Source organism: Lutjanus erythropterus, chromosome 11 (assembly GCF_056507025.1).
Source record: "Lutjanus erythropterus isolate fLutEry1 chromosome 11, fLutEry1.hap2, whole genome shotgun sequence".
In the NCBI taxonomy this organism is placed as follows: Eukaryota; Metazoa; Chordata; class Actinopteri; order Lutjaniformes; family Lutjanidae; genus Lutjanus; species Lutjanus erythropterus.
In genome coordinates this window covers 15,827,790-15,845,014 of record NC_139327.1, presented here as the reverse complement: position 1 = coordinate 15,845,014, position 17,225 = coordinate 15,827,790, and the positions used below count along the sequence as shown (strand labels likewise).

At 38.8% G+C, this 17,225-nt stretch overlaps 1 protein-coding gene across 2 annotated transcripts in view; it reads left to right on the top strand.

Annotated features, from left to right (window-relative positions):
- nectin3b (nectin cell adhesion molecule 3b) overlaps positions 1–17,225 on the top strand; it is a 32,900-nt gene that overhangs the window by 5,355 nt on the left and 10,320 nt on the right. The window contains exons 2-6 of one of the 2 annotated variants that reach the window (XM_084730261.1): positions 4,413–4,760; positions 5,169–5,468; positions 6,775–6,892; positions 7,768–7,919; positions 10,712–12,300. In XM_084730261.1, coding sequence (XP_084586387.1) covers positions 4,413–4,760; positions 5,169–5,468; positions 6,775–6,892; positions 7,768–7,919; positions 10,712–11,382 — 1,589 coding nt within the window. In that variant the 3' untranslated portion in view covers positions 11,383–12,300. Of the gene's footprint in view, positions 1–4,412; positions 4,761–5,168; positions 5,469–6,774; positions 6,893–7,767; positions 7,920–10,711; positions 12,301–17,225 lie in introns of those variants that run through there. The other variant, XM_084730262.1, reaches the window with a different exon arrangement.

The window sequence follows — 17,225 nt, the reverse complement described above, 5'->3', positions numbered from 1 at the left end:
AGCTCATTAAGTTGTCTTTGGTGGAGGTCATGATGCCTTCATACCTTTTTTGCATGGTTCTTCAACTCGTGGTTTTTATTTTGTGTAATGTATGTGTGGAGGGCCTGTGCTGATGGCCATCTTTTGGTTAAAAATCAATAATCTCTCCAAACGTAATCAGATTCTAAACAACTAAAACACTGTGTAGTGACATTGGGAAGCTTTAACGTTTTCATCACCCGACCCTATGTTACAGTGAAGTGTGTCTCTTATATGCATAATCTGTTTGCCTTCCACATAAGTGCATGAATTGTACATTGTATATTGTAAGCTGACAGTATGGTAGGGAAAAACAATTCACATACAATTGCACTTTTGATTAATCATTTAAAGTAGATCCAGACTGGTCCACCACCACAAAGTGTAGCCTTGTCTTAGTTTGGTTTGACAGAGAGATGGCAGATAGCACAGCGCTGCAAGCAACCTAACAGCAACGATGAACTCCCAGTAACATGCAAGTGAAAACTTTGTTGTTTTGTCATGCCGACAATGACTAATTCATGTGAACAAATACTTTGAAGAAACATATTAAAGATACAAGAGTTTGAATACCATTTGCCAGCAGAGTCAGACTTTGCAGAGTTTTTTTCCAAAATTGTTTTTTAACCCAGATTTCTTACTCAAATAATATCTAATTCATATTCAGTTCTTTCAATCTCTAAAAAAAGAATTAATTCCCCCTGCATTTTAGATTAGTTTAGTGTACTGTATTGGATTCAGAAGTGGAAATGAAGTGATCATTTCTCAGAAGCTTGTCAGAAGCAAGTTTTTGCTTGCTGTAAGCTGTACTGGCCATTAAAAGATCCCCTCCTTACATGCTCCCAGTGGAACTAATGGGGGACAAAATCCACAGTTCTTGTGAAAAATGCACTCCAAAGTTTATTTGAAGCTAATATTAGGCTTCAGCAACTGAGTTAGCCAAATCAAGTGGATATCATCCAAAGTTGCAGTGTTTTTAGCACAGGATTACCTCTTTGTGTTTCCACAGTGACACCGGCCAATTTCACAGTGTCACTGTGGAAACACAGAGGGAATTCTGTGCAAAAAAAGACTGCAACTATGGGTGATATTCACTTGATTTGGAAAACTCAGATGCTGGACTCTCATATTGGTATACTGTGCATTTATTTACATAATGAGGATTGTGGATTTTGCCCTCCATCACCTCCATTGGAAGTGCTTTAGAACGGGATCACTTACTGGCCAGTGTGAACAGTAAGAACGATTACAGCAAGCAAAAATTAATGGTCACGACTATTGTTTTTAGACACAAATGTGAACCTATGCTTCAGTGTAGAGTAATAATATGGGGTGGGTAAACTTAAAACTTAATGCTGAGTTTTTGTTATCAATTAATGATTTTAGCTTTTTTTTTCTTTACAGATCTGTGTATAGAGTCATTTTTTTAGAGAGTGTGTGTGTGTGTGTGTGTGTGTGTGTGTGTGTGTGTGTGTGTGTGTGTGTGTGTGTGTGTGTGTGTGTGTGTGTGTGTGCATGCATTTATTTTAGTTTGAATTAAAACCAACCATAGCTCTAAATAGCACATAAATTCAAGAGTGGTGCCTCCACAGCTGAACATCTCCCCACCGTTGGACTGAAATCTGCTGCCCTTTTTCTGTGTGAGCAATACGATGACTCATGAAACCTACTCTGCAAAAAAATGTGCCATCAAGATTTCATTGCCACAATTGAACATTTGGCTTATGTTTATTTCCAGCTCCATCTGGGTCTACATGTTAAAAGTGTTGAAAGTTTGCTTTGTCAATCATTGAATTTCTCAAGTGGATTAAGAAATTTTTGCAATGTTATGATTTTATACTCCAATTTGACAATTGAGTCACACTATAATTAGTTAAGCTGTCACACTAATAGGGTTTTCCGTTTTGTCATTATGTAGAATCCCTAATAACTAACCTTATAATCAACCTCTGAATAACATGAAAATAACACACTAGTCAAAACAAGAAACACTGTCAAATAACTACCGTGTTCTCACAAAACTTTAATCTAACAGCAGAAAAAAGATACAAAAATAGACATTCAGACTTTAGGGGAAGGGAAACTTCTACAGCACTAATATTTGAGGACATGGCCTTTTGGAGGGAGATCGGCCAGCGAAAGAGCGGCATTTGGCAAAACAACAATAGAATATTTGCCGTCAGTTGCCAAGCAGCGCAGCAGGTTTTGATTTATGATGATGTCTTCCTGCTGGCAGCTTGTTGCAATTAGTGATGTGGTGGAGGGCTTTGGCAGTCTAGCAGTGTTATATTGTCTTTTCTAAATCAGTAACGTAATTCCTCTGTTTTTTGTTCACCGGAATCCTGGTGATACATTTCCTCTCATTTTTGCTTCATATGTGACTTCACTCTTGCTGCTCCTCTCCTCACTCTCAGCCCTTGTTTTCTTCTCTCAGCGATGATGTCATCCACATGTTAGCATATCTCTTCCCATCGTTTCTCTGCCCATCTCAGTCTGTTCATTTCACATCCCTTTGACTCTCCTTAACACGACGTTGAGCTCTCTGTGTTTGAGACATGCCACATTTCTGACAAGTGCAGGTGACAGAGTGCATGGATTGGTTATATTTGGACAAAGGACATACAGACAGCCTGCTTTTAATTCCCTGAATTCAGGTCAGGATGAGGAAAGCTATAGAGACAAAACAAATTCATCAATGAAAGGAACACTCAGTCACACAGTCAGCTGTGTTTTATTTGTTGAAAAGCCCAATGCCTGCTGTGGTGGTATCAAGCTTTGATTCCAGTCTGATACCCACAGATGTCAGATGGTGCTGAACTTGTACAGATATTAAATTTTTTTTAACGACTGACGTCATAGGTAACACCAGAAATACTCACTCACTGATGCTATCGTGGTACTCTTGATTTGTCAGGCAGTATTAGATTAATGACTTGTCCGTGCTGTTAATTCCATCTCATATCTCAAAATAGAAAATGTAATCCGTGCCATTCAGCAGGGCTGCACCTAACAATTATTTTCATTGTTTGTTATCCTGTCAATTATTTTCTGTTAATCGATTACTTTTTTGCTCTATCAAATGTCAGAAAATGGTGAAATATGTTGATCAGTCTTTCCCGGAAGCCTAAGATGATGTCCTGAGATGTTTTTTTTGGTCTACAATCCAAAGACATTCAGTTTACTGGCAAAGAGCTGTAAAAAAAAACTTTTAATCATAAATTACACAAACTTTTTAATTGATCATCAAAATAATTGATGATTCATTTAATAGTCGACAAATCAACAATTAATCTTTGCAGCTTAACTATTGAGTAGAATAACGTAATGTATTTCTTTTTAACCAGAAAAGTTAATTGTCTGCTAATTAATTAATCTGTCAGTGATGTTTATATCAGTCAACTAATTGTTAAGTCTATGAAATGTCAAAAAACCTTTTGACAGAAGTTTTGGGAGCCCATAGTGACTTCCTTTACATGTCTTTAGTCTGACCAGAACAGAAGCCAAAAGATTTTCAATTTAAAACAACATTGAATACAGAAAAGCAGCAAATCCTAACATTAGAAAGCTTGAACCAAAAGCTCCAACAATAAGTCATGATGTCATCATGTGATGTTAGGTGTTTGCAATCTGTAATGCCACTAAATCCCATATACTGCTTCTTTAATTGGTTAATCAATTGTCAGAAAATAATTGGAAACAATTTTGATAATTGATTTATCACCAACAATTCACTGTTTACATCCTCAAAATTGTAATATATGCTGTATATGCTGCTATCTTCTATGACAGTAAACTGAACATTCAACAAGTTTTACAGACCCAATTTTAAATTGATAATCAAATAATCATTGGATTAGTCAATAGTGAAAATAACTGTTAGTTGCAGCCATAGCTTGAATCAGAGAGTTAACCACTTTTGCTTGATTTAAAAACTGCAATGATGAATTGATTGTTAACATTATTTCCACTTTCTACCCATTGTTTCAGCTCTAATATCCGTACAAGGTGGAGTTATGTGCTTGTGTTATTTAAAAGTATTGGCTTTGGTTTCAAAACCCTTAACTAACGTATTTAATAAAAGACTAGCAATTCAAATCTAGATATTTTAAAGGTTTCATAATGGCTAATAATGTTGGTAACATTCAACATTAAGTTGTATTTTTTTGCCAGCAGGTGATTTCTCACTTTGATGGATGGGATCTTGACAAGCACAAATTAACAATTAAAATACAAATTTTATTTTGTTTCAAAAGAAGTGGACATAATACATTTTAAAGCTGTTGTGTAAGTGCTATTAATTTTCCGACTGCTCTGATTTATGGCGTTAAATTATGCAGACCTGTTGGCAAATGAAACTGTATGTGGCTGAAGTCTTGTTTTTGTGTCTTTGGCAGGTGTGTGGGGCAGTCAGGTGGTGGTGCCTCAGAGGGTGAATGCTGTGCTGGGGAAGAATGTGACATTAGAGTGCAGGGTGGAGGTGGGCACAAACCTTACGCTAACTCAGAGTTCCTGGGAGCGCCGTCTGCCTTCAGGCTCTGTCACAGTGGCTGTGTACAACCCACTGTTTGGCATCTCCATCCCTCCAGAGTTCATCCATCGATTGTATTTTCGGTCACCCTCCTCTCATGACGCCACCATTGTACTGGAAAACGTGGGCTTTTCTGATGTCGGCATCTATACCTGTAAGGTCGCCACATTTCCTCTAGGCAACACTCAAGCCTCAACTACTGTCAATGTACTTGGTAAGTATGTATGTTTACGCGCATATGTGTTCTTCTGTCTAACAACTTCAACTCTTTTCAAGAATATACAGGACAAAAAACACACTAAAGCCCACTAGCATCTGGATTTTGTCTTCTGCGGAAAAGGGTACAATCAGCATTCACTCCTGGGTCAAATGACTCTGCAGTAGTCACAGGTATTTATCTGCTCCAGCTCCGATCAGCAGTGATGCAAACATGACACTGACACCCAATTTTTGCCCTTTTTTGGTGAAGGTAATGAATGCTTGCCTCCATTTGTAAATACTGGGATAAAGTGGTATTGATTTAAAAAAATGTATTGTAAACCTTCCAAACACTGCTGTCAACCCCAGAAATTCTAATGTGCAAACTCTTTCTTATTTCCACCTCTCTTATTTCTGCTCACAGTGGAGCCGAAGGTCTACGTGTCTGCAGGTTCGACTGCCCTGATCGATGGTGGTAACGATACTGTCGTGGCAACCTGCATCGCTGAGCGGGCCCGACCACCTGCTGAGGTGTCCTGGGAGTCCAACCTGTTTGGCCAGTCAGAAGTGCAGCTATTTGACGAAGCCAACGGCACAATCAGCACACAAGTGCGCTACCTCTGGCAGCCCACACGTCACATCCAGGGCCACGCACTTACCTGTGTGGTCCGCCACCCAGCTCTGCAGAGTGACTTCAGGATCCCCTACCAGCTCAATGTTCAGTGTAAGACTTTAATTGGGTATTTTTAACACATCAGTGAAATGATTTTGTTTTAAGTTTTTTAGGCAGAATAAACCAAAAGTGAGTAGATTAGAGGGTGCAGTAGAGTCTACACTACAAAATGGAATGAGTTGTAGGGGTTAAGAGAGGGCTCCCAACTGTTAACTGAGGGGGCACAAACAGAGCAGCTATTTCCTTGCTCCTTTCCTTTAATTTCCTTGAACACCTTTAAACACAGTATTTAGCAGAAAGTACAGGACGATCTTAAAGGCATTTGATTTCCAACGGCAGTCAGTCGATTATACTTGGCCTTGTCATTGTTGACGTTTGATTTATTTGAAGCACTTCAACAACAATTCACTTTTGAAAACAGCTGAATTGACAGAGATGAAATGAAGGACAATCCGTGCAGGCTTCTAACAGGTATTAATTATGGCCTGAGAGAGGCTGTCCTTGGTGTTTTGTTTGATGTTTTTCTTTTTTCAAACTGTATTTTTTTTTTAGGCTTTTCTCTGTCAGTACATGTCCCTATGTGCCCCTAAACTGTCAAAAGTAAAAATGTTTTCTGTCAGTAAGCCCCCATAGATGGTGGAGTACATATCTGTACTTTGTGGGGTACAAATGGGTCTCTGCGTACTAGCTGAAAATAGACTGGTGAAAGGGGTAAAATTACCTCCTTCAAAACCTCTTATGTTTGACAGATGCATTTAACTTTGGTCAGACTTGCTGTTTGTGACAGATCATAACTATCAAGGATTTTCTACTTATTCAGTGTATGATATGTATAATTCAAAAAGACAAAGCAGAGTAAATATTTTGCCATCAAACAAAACATTGCACTCAGTGAAACAAATGCAAACTAATAGAAGATCTAAATTGCTATAAATGGCTGTCAAAATACTGTCAAAAACCCATGATAAGTGGCCCCACAGTTGGGGAATAGTGTTGATGATTCGGTTAAAAATTGTGAAAATCACTGTTTGTGTCTATGTGCACTTTAACAAACACCTTAGTGTTTGGAGGACACAGGCTTATGTCTCTAGGCCATGACTGACCTCAGACTCCATATAATGCTGCACACAAACTAAGAAAACAGTCATCTTGTATGTGCTGATGTAAAGCACAGAGTGGCAGCCTGAACTATCAAGACAATACAGTATCACAGCAGAAGTATATTTGGAATATGAAAATTTACCTAAATTTACCTTTACCCTAATCCTGAACACTATTTTCTAAGGTTGTATGTCTGGTTTCTGGCCAAGCTGGAATGATATCTCAATTATTTGTTGTTTCTTCCTTCTCTTTGTAGATGCTCCTGATATCTCAGTTGTGGGTTACGACGGAAACTGGTACGTGGGGCGAGAAAATGTTCAAATGACCTGTAAAGCCAACGCAAACCCACCGGCTCACCACTTCAGATGGATCAGGTGTGTGTGTATGACATTTTCTTCTCCCTTCCTAAATTGAACAAACAAGCCAAAATACTGAGTTGTGCCTTGAGAAGTCAGACTAGTGGACTTAAAAAAAATTTTAAATAAAGCCTTCAGTAGCCTGTAAATTTTTTTGCAGACTACTGAAGGATACTAGAAGTTTAGCAACTGAGTTGAGAGTTAGCCTTAGTCTAAAATTCAAAACTTAAAATGTCTTAAAATTGATTGGATTTTGAAATTAATTTTAATTTCAATCTCGCTTTTGAATTTGTTTATTGAATTTGGGTCACACTGTTAACAGCTACAAAACCAAACCAACCTGGAGCCAATGACCACTAATGCAAACAATGCAGCCCAGTCAGAATTTATTGGCACACACCCAGCTAGTGTGTTGTGGCTTGTGGCTTAATGTGGCGTGTTCTCTCATCAAAATAAAAGCTACCTCTAGAAATAATGAGTTAAAATTGTTTCTGTTGATATTCACATTCATCTAATATTGGTAAGTGCAAGTTCAGCGAGATCTGGCTCGAGGACAGCACAATTAGTGTTTGGTGACCCACTCTGCACTAACGACATTAACTCGTGCAACTCTGATAAGAAACCTGTATGGCAGTGAAATGGCTTTTAAATTGCATTCATATTGGTCCTAAAAAGATCTTTAAAAGTCTTAAATTTAACTTATTTAAACCTGCAAAAACCCTGCTTTACTTTTCAAATATTTTCAAATGTCTTTTAATTATTCTAAACCTTCAAGTCATAATTTAATTATTTATCATTATATTTCAAAATAAGATTTCACACATGCATGATTATGTAAGGGGATGCTTGTTGTAGGAGTGTCTGTCTAAACGTTTGTCTCTTGTGCATCTCAGGTTGGACAGTGAAATGCCAGAAGGGGTGGAAATAATGAATAGCACTTTGCTCTTCCTGCGTCCCCTCCAGCGGAATGACTCTGGAGTTTACAGGTGTGAGGTTGCCAATGACATCAACCTTCGCAGTCGGGATGTGCGCATTCTCATACAAGGTGAGCGGAGTGTACACACCACCAGAACACAGCTGACTCCTATCGCCTGCTCTTCCCTCAGGAAGCACTGTGTGTGCACGCACGTCACAGAGGGTATCACTGCCTGTGACATTGTCCTTCAAGCTGAAATGTGACACTGTATCACTCTCGTCCATTCTGTGCATACTGACAGTCTATCAAGCCTTCACCCATGATGCAGTGTGTTGGCACTGATAATATTTGACCCTTTTATTTAGTCTTAATTGCATGCTGATTAGCCTTGATTAACATTAGGTCTCCAGATGTTCATAAGGGGAGTTCCTGGGCCAAACAGCTGCAAATATTTAAGGCCTCTTCAGTCCACAGTGCTCTGCCTCTGCTCTGTCCTCTTGGCTTGGCATCTAAGTATGTCATGTCTTTCTCTGTGCTGTGTATGAGGAGCATGTGCCTCTGGTTTCACAAAATCTGTCTTGTCTGTGGAGGCTCTCGTCCTGAATGAAGTTCTGATTATGATGTGATTTTCTTTTACATCTCTCTCTCTTCCTTTCTGTGTTCCTTTTATTTCTGCATGTGTCATGCGGTAAGAGGCAAAAGCCTGCAGCCTGACTGTGAGATGATGTCCCAGATTCATAAAACATTAACTAGTTCTTTTCAACTCCTATTTATTATTTATCATCCATATTTCATTTTCCTTTGAGAGGACCTGTATGGGTGTGTGTGCAAGCTTACACATGTTGATGTACCCTTCATTGTGTGTGTTGCTGTGGCTGTCTTCACATATGTTACTTCACTGCCTCTGTACGGAGTTGTAAGATTAATTTACTTTAAGACTTACAAACCTTCGGGTTCACGTATGTCATCTCTCAGATGTGAATCTTTCCCTCACATCTGGCTTGGCACCGAGGTTAAAGTGGCAGAGTAATTTTGCAGCACCATTAAGACCATTTAGACTCAAGATTCTTTCCATTACGCTAGCTCCTTCTGATTATGGCTTTTCTGTTTTGTGGGCATTACCCCTAATCCAGTTCATTTTAAGGTCGATGTTCTAATCATGGTGGAGTGAAATGGTGGCAATGCACTATTATACTGCACTTGCAAAAAAGGGTGCTAAGCACGCATTCTTGTGCAATTTAAAGGGATTGTTCAGATTATTTTACATGGGGTTGTATGAGGAACTTATTCATAGTGAGTCTATTACAGTAGATGGGGACGACACTTAGAGCGAGACTGATATGGGATTTTTGAGACGATGGAGATTTTAGATGGTGAAAACTTTACCAATTACCAATATGGTGAGAGACCACTTCTAAACTACAAGAAGCAGCTTATACCTGCCAGGGAGCTCCTCTTGTCTTCATAAATGTTCCCCATTGTTTTCATATTGGTCTATATTGTATATTGGTAAACATATATGCCAATATGACAATATCCTCAATTGGCCCATATCTGGTCAGTATCGGGCTGATGCATCAACCAAATGATATATCAGTTTGGGTTCTAGTTGATTCACCCCCAGTTTGGAGAAGCAGAGAGGGGAGAAATTAGATAGTTTAAGGGAGGTTGCGGCTCTGCAACAAGAAATGAATTACTCACCTGATACAAAGCTGCGCTCAGTAAATGTTACACGTGGAGGCTTTAAACATCTCTGTTCATTGCTGCAGTACACCCCATGAGACTGAATTAACATAAAACTAACTGGGTTAGGCAAGTCACCCACTGAGCCAAGTAATTCTAAAATGTGGCATGTCACCAAGGGAATACTCTCCTAAGCTACCAGTTGAAAATGAACGAGGAAAAAAGTAACAAACTAAAAGACCAGTGATTCACCCCTGAAGCCGGAAGCTGTTAATAGTGTCTATAGGTCAAAAAAATGTAGCTGTAAAGTACAATAGGTGATGAGAGTAGTAGAGAAACCAACAGCAAGTTTTTACTGACATGTGGCTTGGAGATATGGTCTGCTTGAGCAATTGTAACAAGATGGAGATGAAACATTACCTGAGTGTTCAGACCTGTATAAAAACATTGGTATACATCACCAAGGTTACAAGTGACTTTGTTGATTTGTGCAAAGAATTTAAGGCTGATTTTTGTTGTGCTCTCCATGTTGCTTAACCTGAAAAGTTCTTGAAATATATTTGTTTTTCAAATGTATTCACACCAAACGAAGAAAACTGAGTGAAATGGTGCTTAAATGCAAATGTATACTACTACTAATATAGAACAACAATATATAAAAGGATTTGTAAAGATTTCTTACATGTTATTGAACTGTTGACAACATAGCCCACTTTAACCAAAAAACACATTTTGGTTAAAATGTTGAAGATGAGCCATTTCAGATCTGTAATTAATGTAATTAGTTGGTTTTTATCTTGGGAGAATAACAGCCTGTCTTGGAGTTACAATTGGAAAAACTTTGCCAGAGATGTGCTTTTTTTTTCATGTAAAGATATGGTGGTCTTTATTTTAATGGAAGCTCAGTCTCTGCTCATGACAAACTTTCTATTTTGTCCATCATCTAATATGTCAGTTGTGTCAGCCCATTAGACAAGATCCTACATTCTTACTTTTTACTTACCCATCATTATTAAATAATAGAATACTGCACCCACCAGCTCTGGAAAGCCTGCGGCTGCTGCAAGCATCTTGTACTCCATAGTTTAGTATGTGTAGTAGTTTAGTTGGTGTTTTTGTCAACCTACCCCTACTTAGTAAAATGCTGGTGTAGTTGGCATTGACATTCTCTGCTTCTCTGTCTGTTCATCTCTCCCTTTCACCCTCTACTCCCCCCTCACCCTCCTTCCCTCCATTAGATCCTCCCACCATGCCTTCCACCATTACTGCTCCTGTCCTAACTGGCTCTGCCTCCTCCACCTTAGTGGATGAAAAGGGGCATGTCCTCCTCAGCTCCCCCACTCTTGAAGCCCTACCTGAGAGTAATCTTGGCTCCATAGTGGGTGGGGCTGTGGGCGGGGCCTTGTTCCTGCTCCTGCTGCTGTGTCTGGCTGGCGTGTGTTACTTACGGAAACAGCAGACCTTCCACGGGAATTACTACACCAAGCAGTACCTGGGCCCAAATGACCTGCAGAAAGCTCCCACGCAGCACGAGCTCCACCCCACCAAGGCTGGCAGCAGCTCCAAACATCAGGACCACGACCGAGAGGAGTGGGGTGACCGCCAACTCAAACACGAGCGTGACCGTCGTCACCATAGCAACTACAATGGAGAGGAGTACCCCTCTAACGGCTACACCAGGGCGATGAGGGAGAGCAGTCACCACAGCCATCAGCAGAATCACCACCGTGAACATACACAGTATTCTAGTCCGCGGCAGGCCAGGTGTGCCAGATATCCTCATTCCCCTAAACCACATGGAAATGGCTCCCCCTACATGTCAGACGAATGCTACGATAGCGGGCCTGAGGGGGACTATGTCTCTCACACAGACGGCTCCGTCATCTCACGTAGGGAGTGGTATGTTTGACAAGCTACCTGGTCCTGCAGGAGCAGAAATATGACAGAAACCAGAGGGTTTCATTAAGTCAATTAGGAAGAAACACATTATTTCTCTTCTGTACGCACATGCACATTTCGACTAATCTCAGTTCTGTAGTGAAACCTTTTTGTTCAAGCATCCTGATCGACGCTTGAGATGTAATATTTCTGTTCTTGATGTGGACAGACCGTGGACTGCACAGCCACTTTGACAGTCAACATGCTTACAGAAGTGGGCATGGCACTAGTTTGTGTTTGTAGGGACTAACTAAAGATCATGATGTATGTGCTGTCTCTGCCTTACTACATGGACTGCCAGTTTATTTAGCATTACCGATGTCTTTGAGTTGAGTGGAAGCCCTGGGGTCTCACTGATCACATACGGTCATGATAGACAAGTTTTTTTGTTTGTTTCTACAAAATCCACCTCCTCAGGCAATGTGGCACTTGTTAATTTGTAAATATTGCTTACACTGATTTGTTCAAACTAATAGTTTGGATTATTTGAAATGGGGTTGTATAATGTACTAATTGATAGTCAGTGTATTGGCTACAGTGGGTGCCATTAGGCACTCCTTAGTTTGGAGAAGCAGAGAGGATTACCAGCACAGAACCTAAACATTGTACTGCTATTGACAGTTTCAGTGTACGCTTCTGTGAATCTGATCCATCCTTTTAAAACACTGAAGCCACACAATAACACAAATAAACTAACAGATCAAGGCAGCGGTAGATCAGCAACTCTTGTGTCCTGTGAAGTAAATTTGCTTATTTTGCCTATGAAGTTTGGTTGGTTTAAAGAGAGCGATATTTGGCTAATATAACAGTGGATTCCCATCAGAAAAGGCTGCCTGACAACAAGGTAAAGAGGTGAAAATATTCTAAATGTAGCATTAAGTCATATTGTTTTGGGTTTTTTTTTTTTTTTTTTTTTTTTTTTTGCTTTTTAGGTTGACCTTTTTTTTTTCTTTTTTTTAAAGTGGCTAAAATACACTTTGTTGTCAACCATGTCCACAGCAGCACATTGCTTAACTTCCGTGCTAGTGCCTCTCTCTCCAAACTGGGGGTGTGTTGACCAGCACCTACTGTAGCTAATACACTTGACTATCAATAAGTACTGCATAAAACTCTATTCTTCAAATAATCCAAGCTGTCCCTTTAAAAGACCTCTGAATGCGACTGGAGGTAGATCCATGAAATTCAGATGGTCACAGGTCCTTTTTTCCCAGACTCACTAGGAGGCATCGAGGTTAATTTGAAAAAAAAAAAAAAAAAAAAAGGATTTATCTCACTGAGAAATTAGAATTCTTTCATGACAGATTGACAGATGACCTCTGCACACTGATTCATGGTCCTAAAACGTATTGCACTGCCTTTTTGCAAAACTTTATAATGGACAACCACATCATTTGTTTTCTGCTAAATTGTCTCCACTTTATGTAACTCACCATGATGAGAGACTTGTGAGCTTAAGGACTTGACCACTGATGTCCTAGCAGTGTCCTTTTGGAAACTGATGGCCTAGAGTGAGAACCTTAAGAGCATCTCTACTGTATGTCCTCTGCTCATCATTTATTCCCAGGAGGGAGGGATGGAGAGAGGGCAGGCAGGGAGGCCTATGTGAGTGAGGAACAGTCCATCGGAACAACAGACTGGCTCTATCAGACAGTCAGGCCTTGATATGCAAACATGACACAAAATTCTGCAAGTTTAAATAAGCTGAGATAATATTATTTTACCCTTTTAGCATTTGTGTGACTTATTGATGACTTCAGGTTAGTCGTCGTTTTCAGTTAACCACAAACACATTCTCCTGTCATCTAGCAGATTATAATGGATGTGTTTGAGAATTTGCTCTCTGGCACTAAACCAGGGCTCTTCGAAGTTCAAGAGAGCCGTCAGCAGGGGCATTGTTTAAAGCAGGCTACAGTATGGCAGCCACCATACGCTGGCCTCCTAGTCATTAAGTATTTTGTTACACAAAGAAGTCATTCAAGAGTGCAGCCAGTACAACCTACCACAGATAACCACGATGAACCCTTTTCATTTCTCTGAGTAATCTGTAGAAACAAGTATCATAGGTAAAATCTGTGGCATTAATAGGCTTGTTGGTGCATATCCATGTGTGCAGCTGCACACACTTATCAACTTCACCATTCTTTTTTAATATAGCCTTTATTATTACTAACAGCCCTACCACAGTAAGATATACATTATTATGTGATGGATTTACTGTCACATGTGGTTATCAGAACCTCCCCTCAGCTTTTTATCGTCAGCCCAACAGAGGTGACAGACAATTTTGTTGCACTGATCATTAAACCTTTCACTCATAATTATCCTTTCAGTAGTTATAAAATAATACACCCTGATTTCAGGCTGCATTTACAATCAGATCATTTGTAAACAGCCACATTTTATTGCTAATCAAGACTCTCAAATGTTGCAGGAAACACTTTACTGTGATTGAACTGGGGGAAAATTTGTTTTGTTATAGATTTAAAGATGAATTTCAGTTTTTGTAAATGATCAGGTACTGTACACACAGATCATAAGTATTTTGGCACTTGCACATATTTACCAGACAGCATGAAGGACAGTTTCTTTCATGTACACGAGTGTTTGTGAATACATGATGCCAATTTAGTATGGTCACATATACAATATTTGCTGCCAGATGCCAAATATTTGTTTAACTTGTATGTATAAATATGATGATGACAGTGTGTCACGTAAGTATTGCTGACTAGCTAACAATAAGCTTATATAAATGACTAACGTATCACTGTTGTATACAGGGTCTTGTAGCCTGAATTAGAAGTGAAAAGATGCTTTAGGCCACTTTAATATTACAGTAACAGTCGTCAAAATGGGAATTAGTTATATTGTTATGAGCCCTTGCTAATTATTTGTCAGGGTGTGAATTTTGTGCAGTGAATAGGCTGCAGTTCTCATAGTGAGATTTGATAATGTGCCACTATAACTTGCAGGCAGAGAATATGACCCCTATACTGCAATTCATGTAGTTTAAACTGTCATTTAAATGCCATGCAGTACACTAGAACTAATTCATCTCCATAGACAGAAGCTTGCCATTCCAATAACTACCTTAAGCGTCAGTTCACTCCATTTATATTAACACAACGTCTCTTGTACCATTAGTGGTATACAGAAAGTTTTAGTTTTAATGTGACCAGGTTTTAAGATTTCCATCCCTGACATTTTTGCTACAATAGATCTTGCCCCAAACACTATGTAACATTAGTTCTAATCAGAGATGATCAAAATTAGTCTTAAAATAAATGAATGAATGAAGATTTAAAATTAAACAGAGTTCTTTTGCACAACATTGACTGCCAGCTAGCTAAAAAGTAAAAAAGTAAAAAAAAAAAAAAAAAAAAAGTTCAATTTCTTTAATTCAGTTTTCCAATGTCATTAATTCCACAAGTAAACTTCAATCCATTTTTATTGTAGTGGAGTGGGGGTTGACATCTGAGGGACAGATATTTTAAAACCTGGGTTAATAAATCCAAAACATTTGCATTAATTACATGCAAGTAAGAGTGTGTGTTTCTAAGTAATTTGGGTGAACTGACCCCTTAATGTAAGTGTATGAAATGAAGGGTACATTTGGCGCTTTGCGAACCATAAAACTTTGTGTAGCTCGCTGAATTAAAAGTAAGGTTTTGAGGATGTCTGTGCTACTGACACGTATTTATTCTCCCTTTCTGGTCACTTTCACATAAATGCAGAGAATAACAGGAAGCACGGCAGCCTAACCCCCTTCTTGTGTTTGCTTCTAGGCACTAAAACGGAAATTCCACCAATCAATATACTATTTTTGCTTGGCTCATCAGTTTGCAGCCCTGCACCTGGATTAATGAAGTTCTTTTGTACTGTGACATTATGTATAGAGATCAGTCATCAATATCTTTACCTTGAGAAATGTCTTTCACCTTTGAGTTGAGAAATACAACTAGTGCCTTAGATACCTAGAAGAAGAAATTCAAGTGTTACATTTAAGTGTAAGAATCTTTTTGGTTCTATGTGAGATTTATTTGTTGCCTATTTGTTTTGACTTTCACTGCACATGTCACGAGTATGGATACATATTGCTAAAATGCCTGAAAAAGAAAAAAACATCAGTATCAAGTTATAACATGAAAGGTTTGTTGTTATGAAAAGATTTTCACTTTTTCACATATTTTTATAGTACAAGATATTTTCATGTTATTACAATATACACATAACAAGAAACTTTTTCTCAACAGTATAACATTTATCACCCTATAAAGTGAAAGGTTTCATGTTATAGCATGATCACTTATTGTAATCAAATAAAACATTCAATTTCATGTGATAACATTGCTAGAATGTCACTACTTGTAAACTTGTCTTGCTATAACCTGAAATGTTTCACATCATCATGAAATTGTGTTGTTATACAAGATACAACACACAAGAAAAGTTCATTGTCATAATGTGATAAGTTTTTATGTCGCAATAACGTGAAAACATCTTGTATAACATAAAAAAACATTATACATGCTTTACTTTATGTTGTTATAATGTGAAACATTTCATGTTATAACATAAAATGTTTCACATTATAATGTGATAACTTATATTGTTAGATTGTAACAATATAAGTTATGACATTGTAACATGAAATAAAAGTATATGACAAAAGTTTCTTGTTATGTCATTCATTTGTATGTCATAACATGAAACCAGCTTGTATAATGCAAAAAAAAAATCCTGTTAAAACGAACTTTTCACGTTAAAACTGATCCATTTTTCTTTTTCTGGTGTTGCAACAATACGTTGTCGCAAGACTCCATAGTGCCATATTCACTTTTCTGCCCTTGTCACCACCAATGGTTTATGACACAGTATATTTACAAACCTAGAGGCATTAAAACACACACAAAAAAGATGAAGCTTGAATGAATTTTGGTGTAAAATGAGTTAAATGATCTCTTCTTCACAGGTATCTGTCAGGGCTTTTGGTTTCTGTATAATCATGGTTGTTTAAAAGAGTCTCACGTTGTCAATTAAAAGCACCTTGTGGTCATGTTTGTTTTTTGTATATACTGAAGAAATTGTACGTTTCTGGAAGGAAAAAAAATATTTATGTGTGTGACAACAGTGGAGCGTTATTTTGTCAATCTTTTTGAGATACTTTAGTTCAATAAAGCACCTTAGCACCTGTGAGTTATTTTCTCTGAAGGTTTTTTTTTTAAGCTTGCCATTACTAAGACTGCTCAGTCTCTGCTCCTCTTTGTGCTTCTATAAATGACATCATCTCTAGCTCCCGAACGCATAATGCTGCATACCCACCCCCCTACCACCCCACATGTGGGACGCCGCACATGATGTAATCCATGTTCCCTCACTTCACCTTATCTTCATTACTCTTTGGTTTCCAAGAATGCTGCTTCTCTCCACTGGTATTTCCAGCACCTTCTCTGCTCCCTCCGTGCCCTCTTCACTGCTCCTAGTTTGCTTTGTTTTCAGGGCAGAAAGGCCCCTGCTCTCCCCTACAGCTTGTCTCCTTTGTGAATTCACCCCCTCATGTCTTTTCTCCCACTGTCTACCAGCTGGTAAAATTAAACGCTGAGTGTTTATGTCTGGCCCAAAGTCCCCACTCTCCAGCCCATTGACTGTCCCCATGGCAACAAGCTCATCTGGAGCTGCTGATGGAGGCGGTCTTTCGTACAAGCTCTACCTGGCCAGAAAGAAAGCGGAGGGAGAGAGGGATGCCTGTGTGGAGCAGAGAGTTTAAACTGTGCTGCTGCTGTGAAAGGCGGAGAATTAGCCACCGGAATTGAA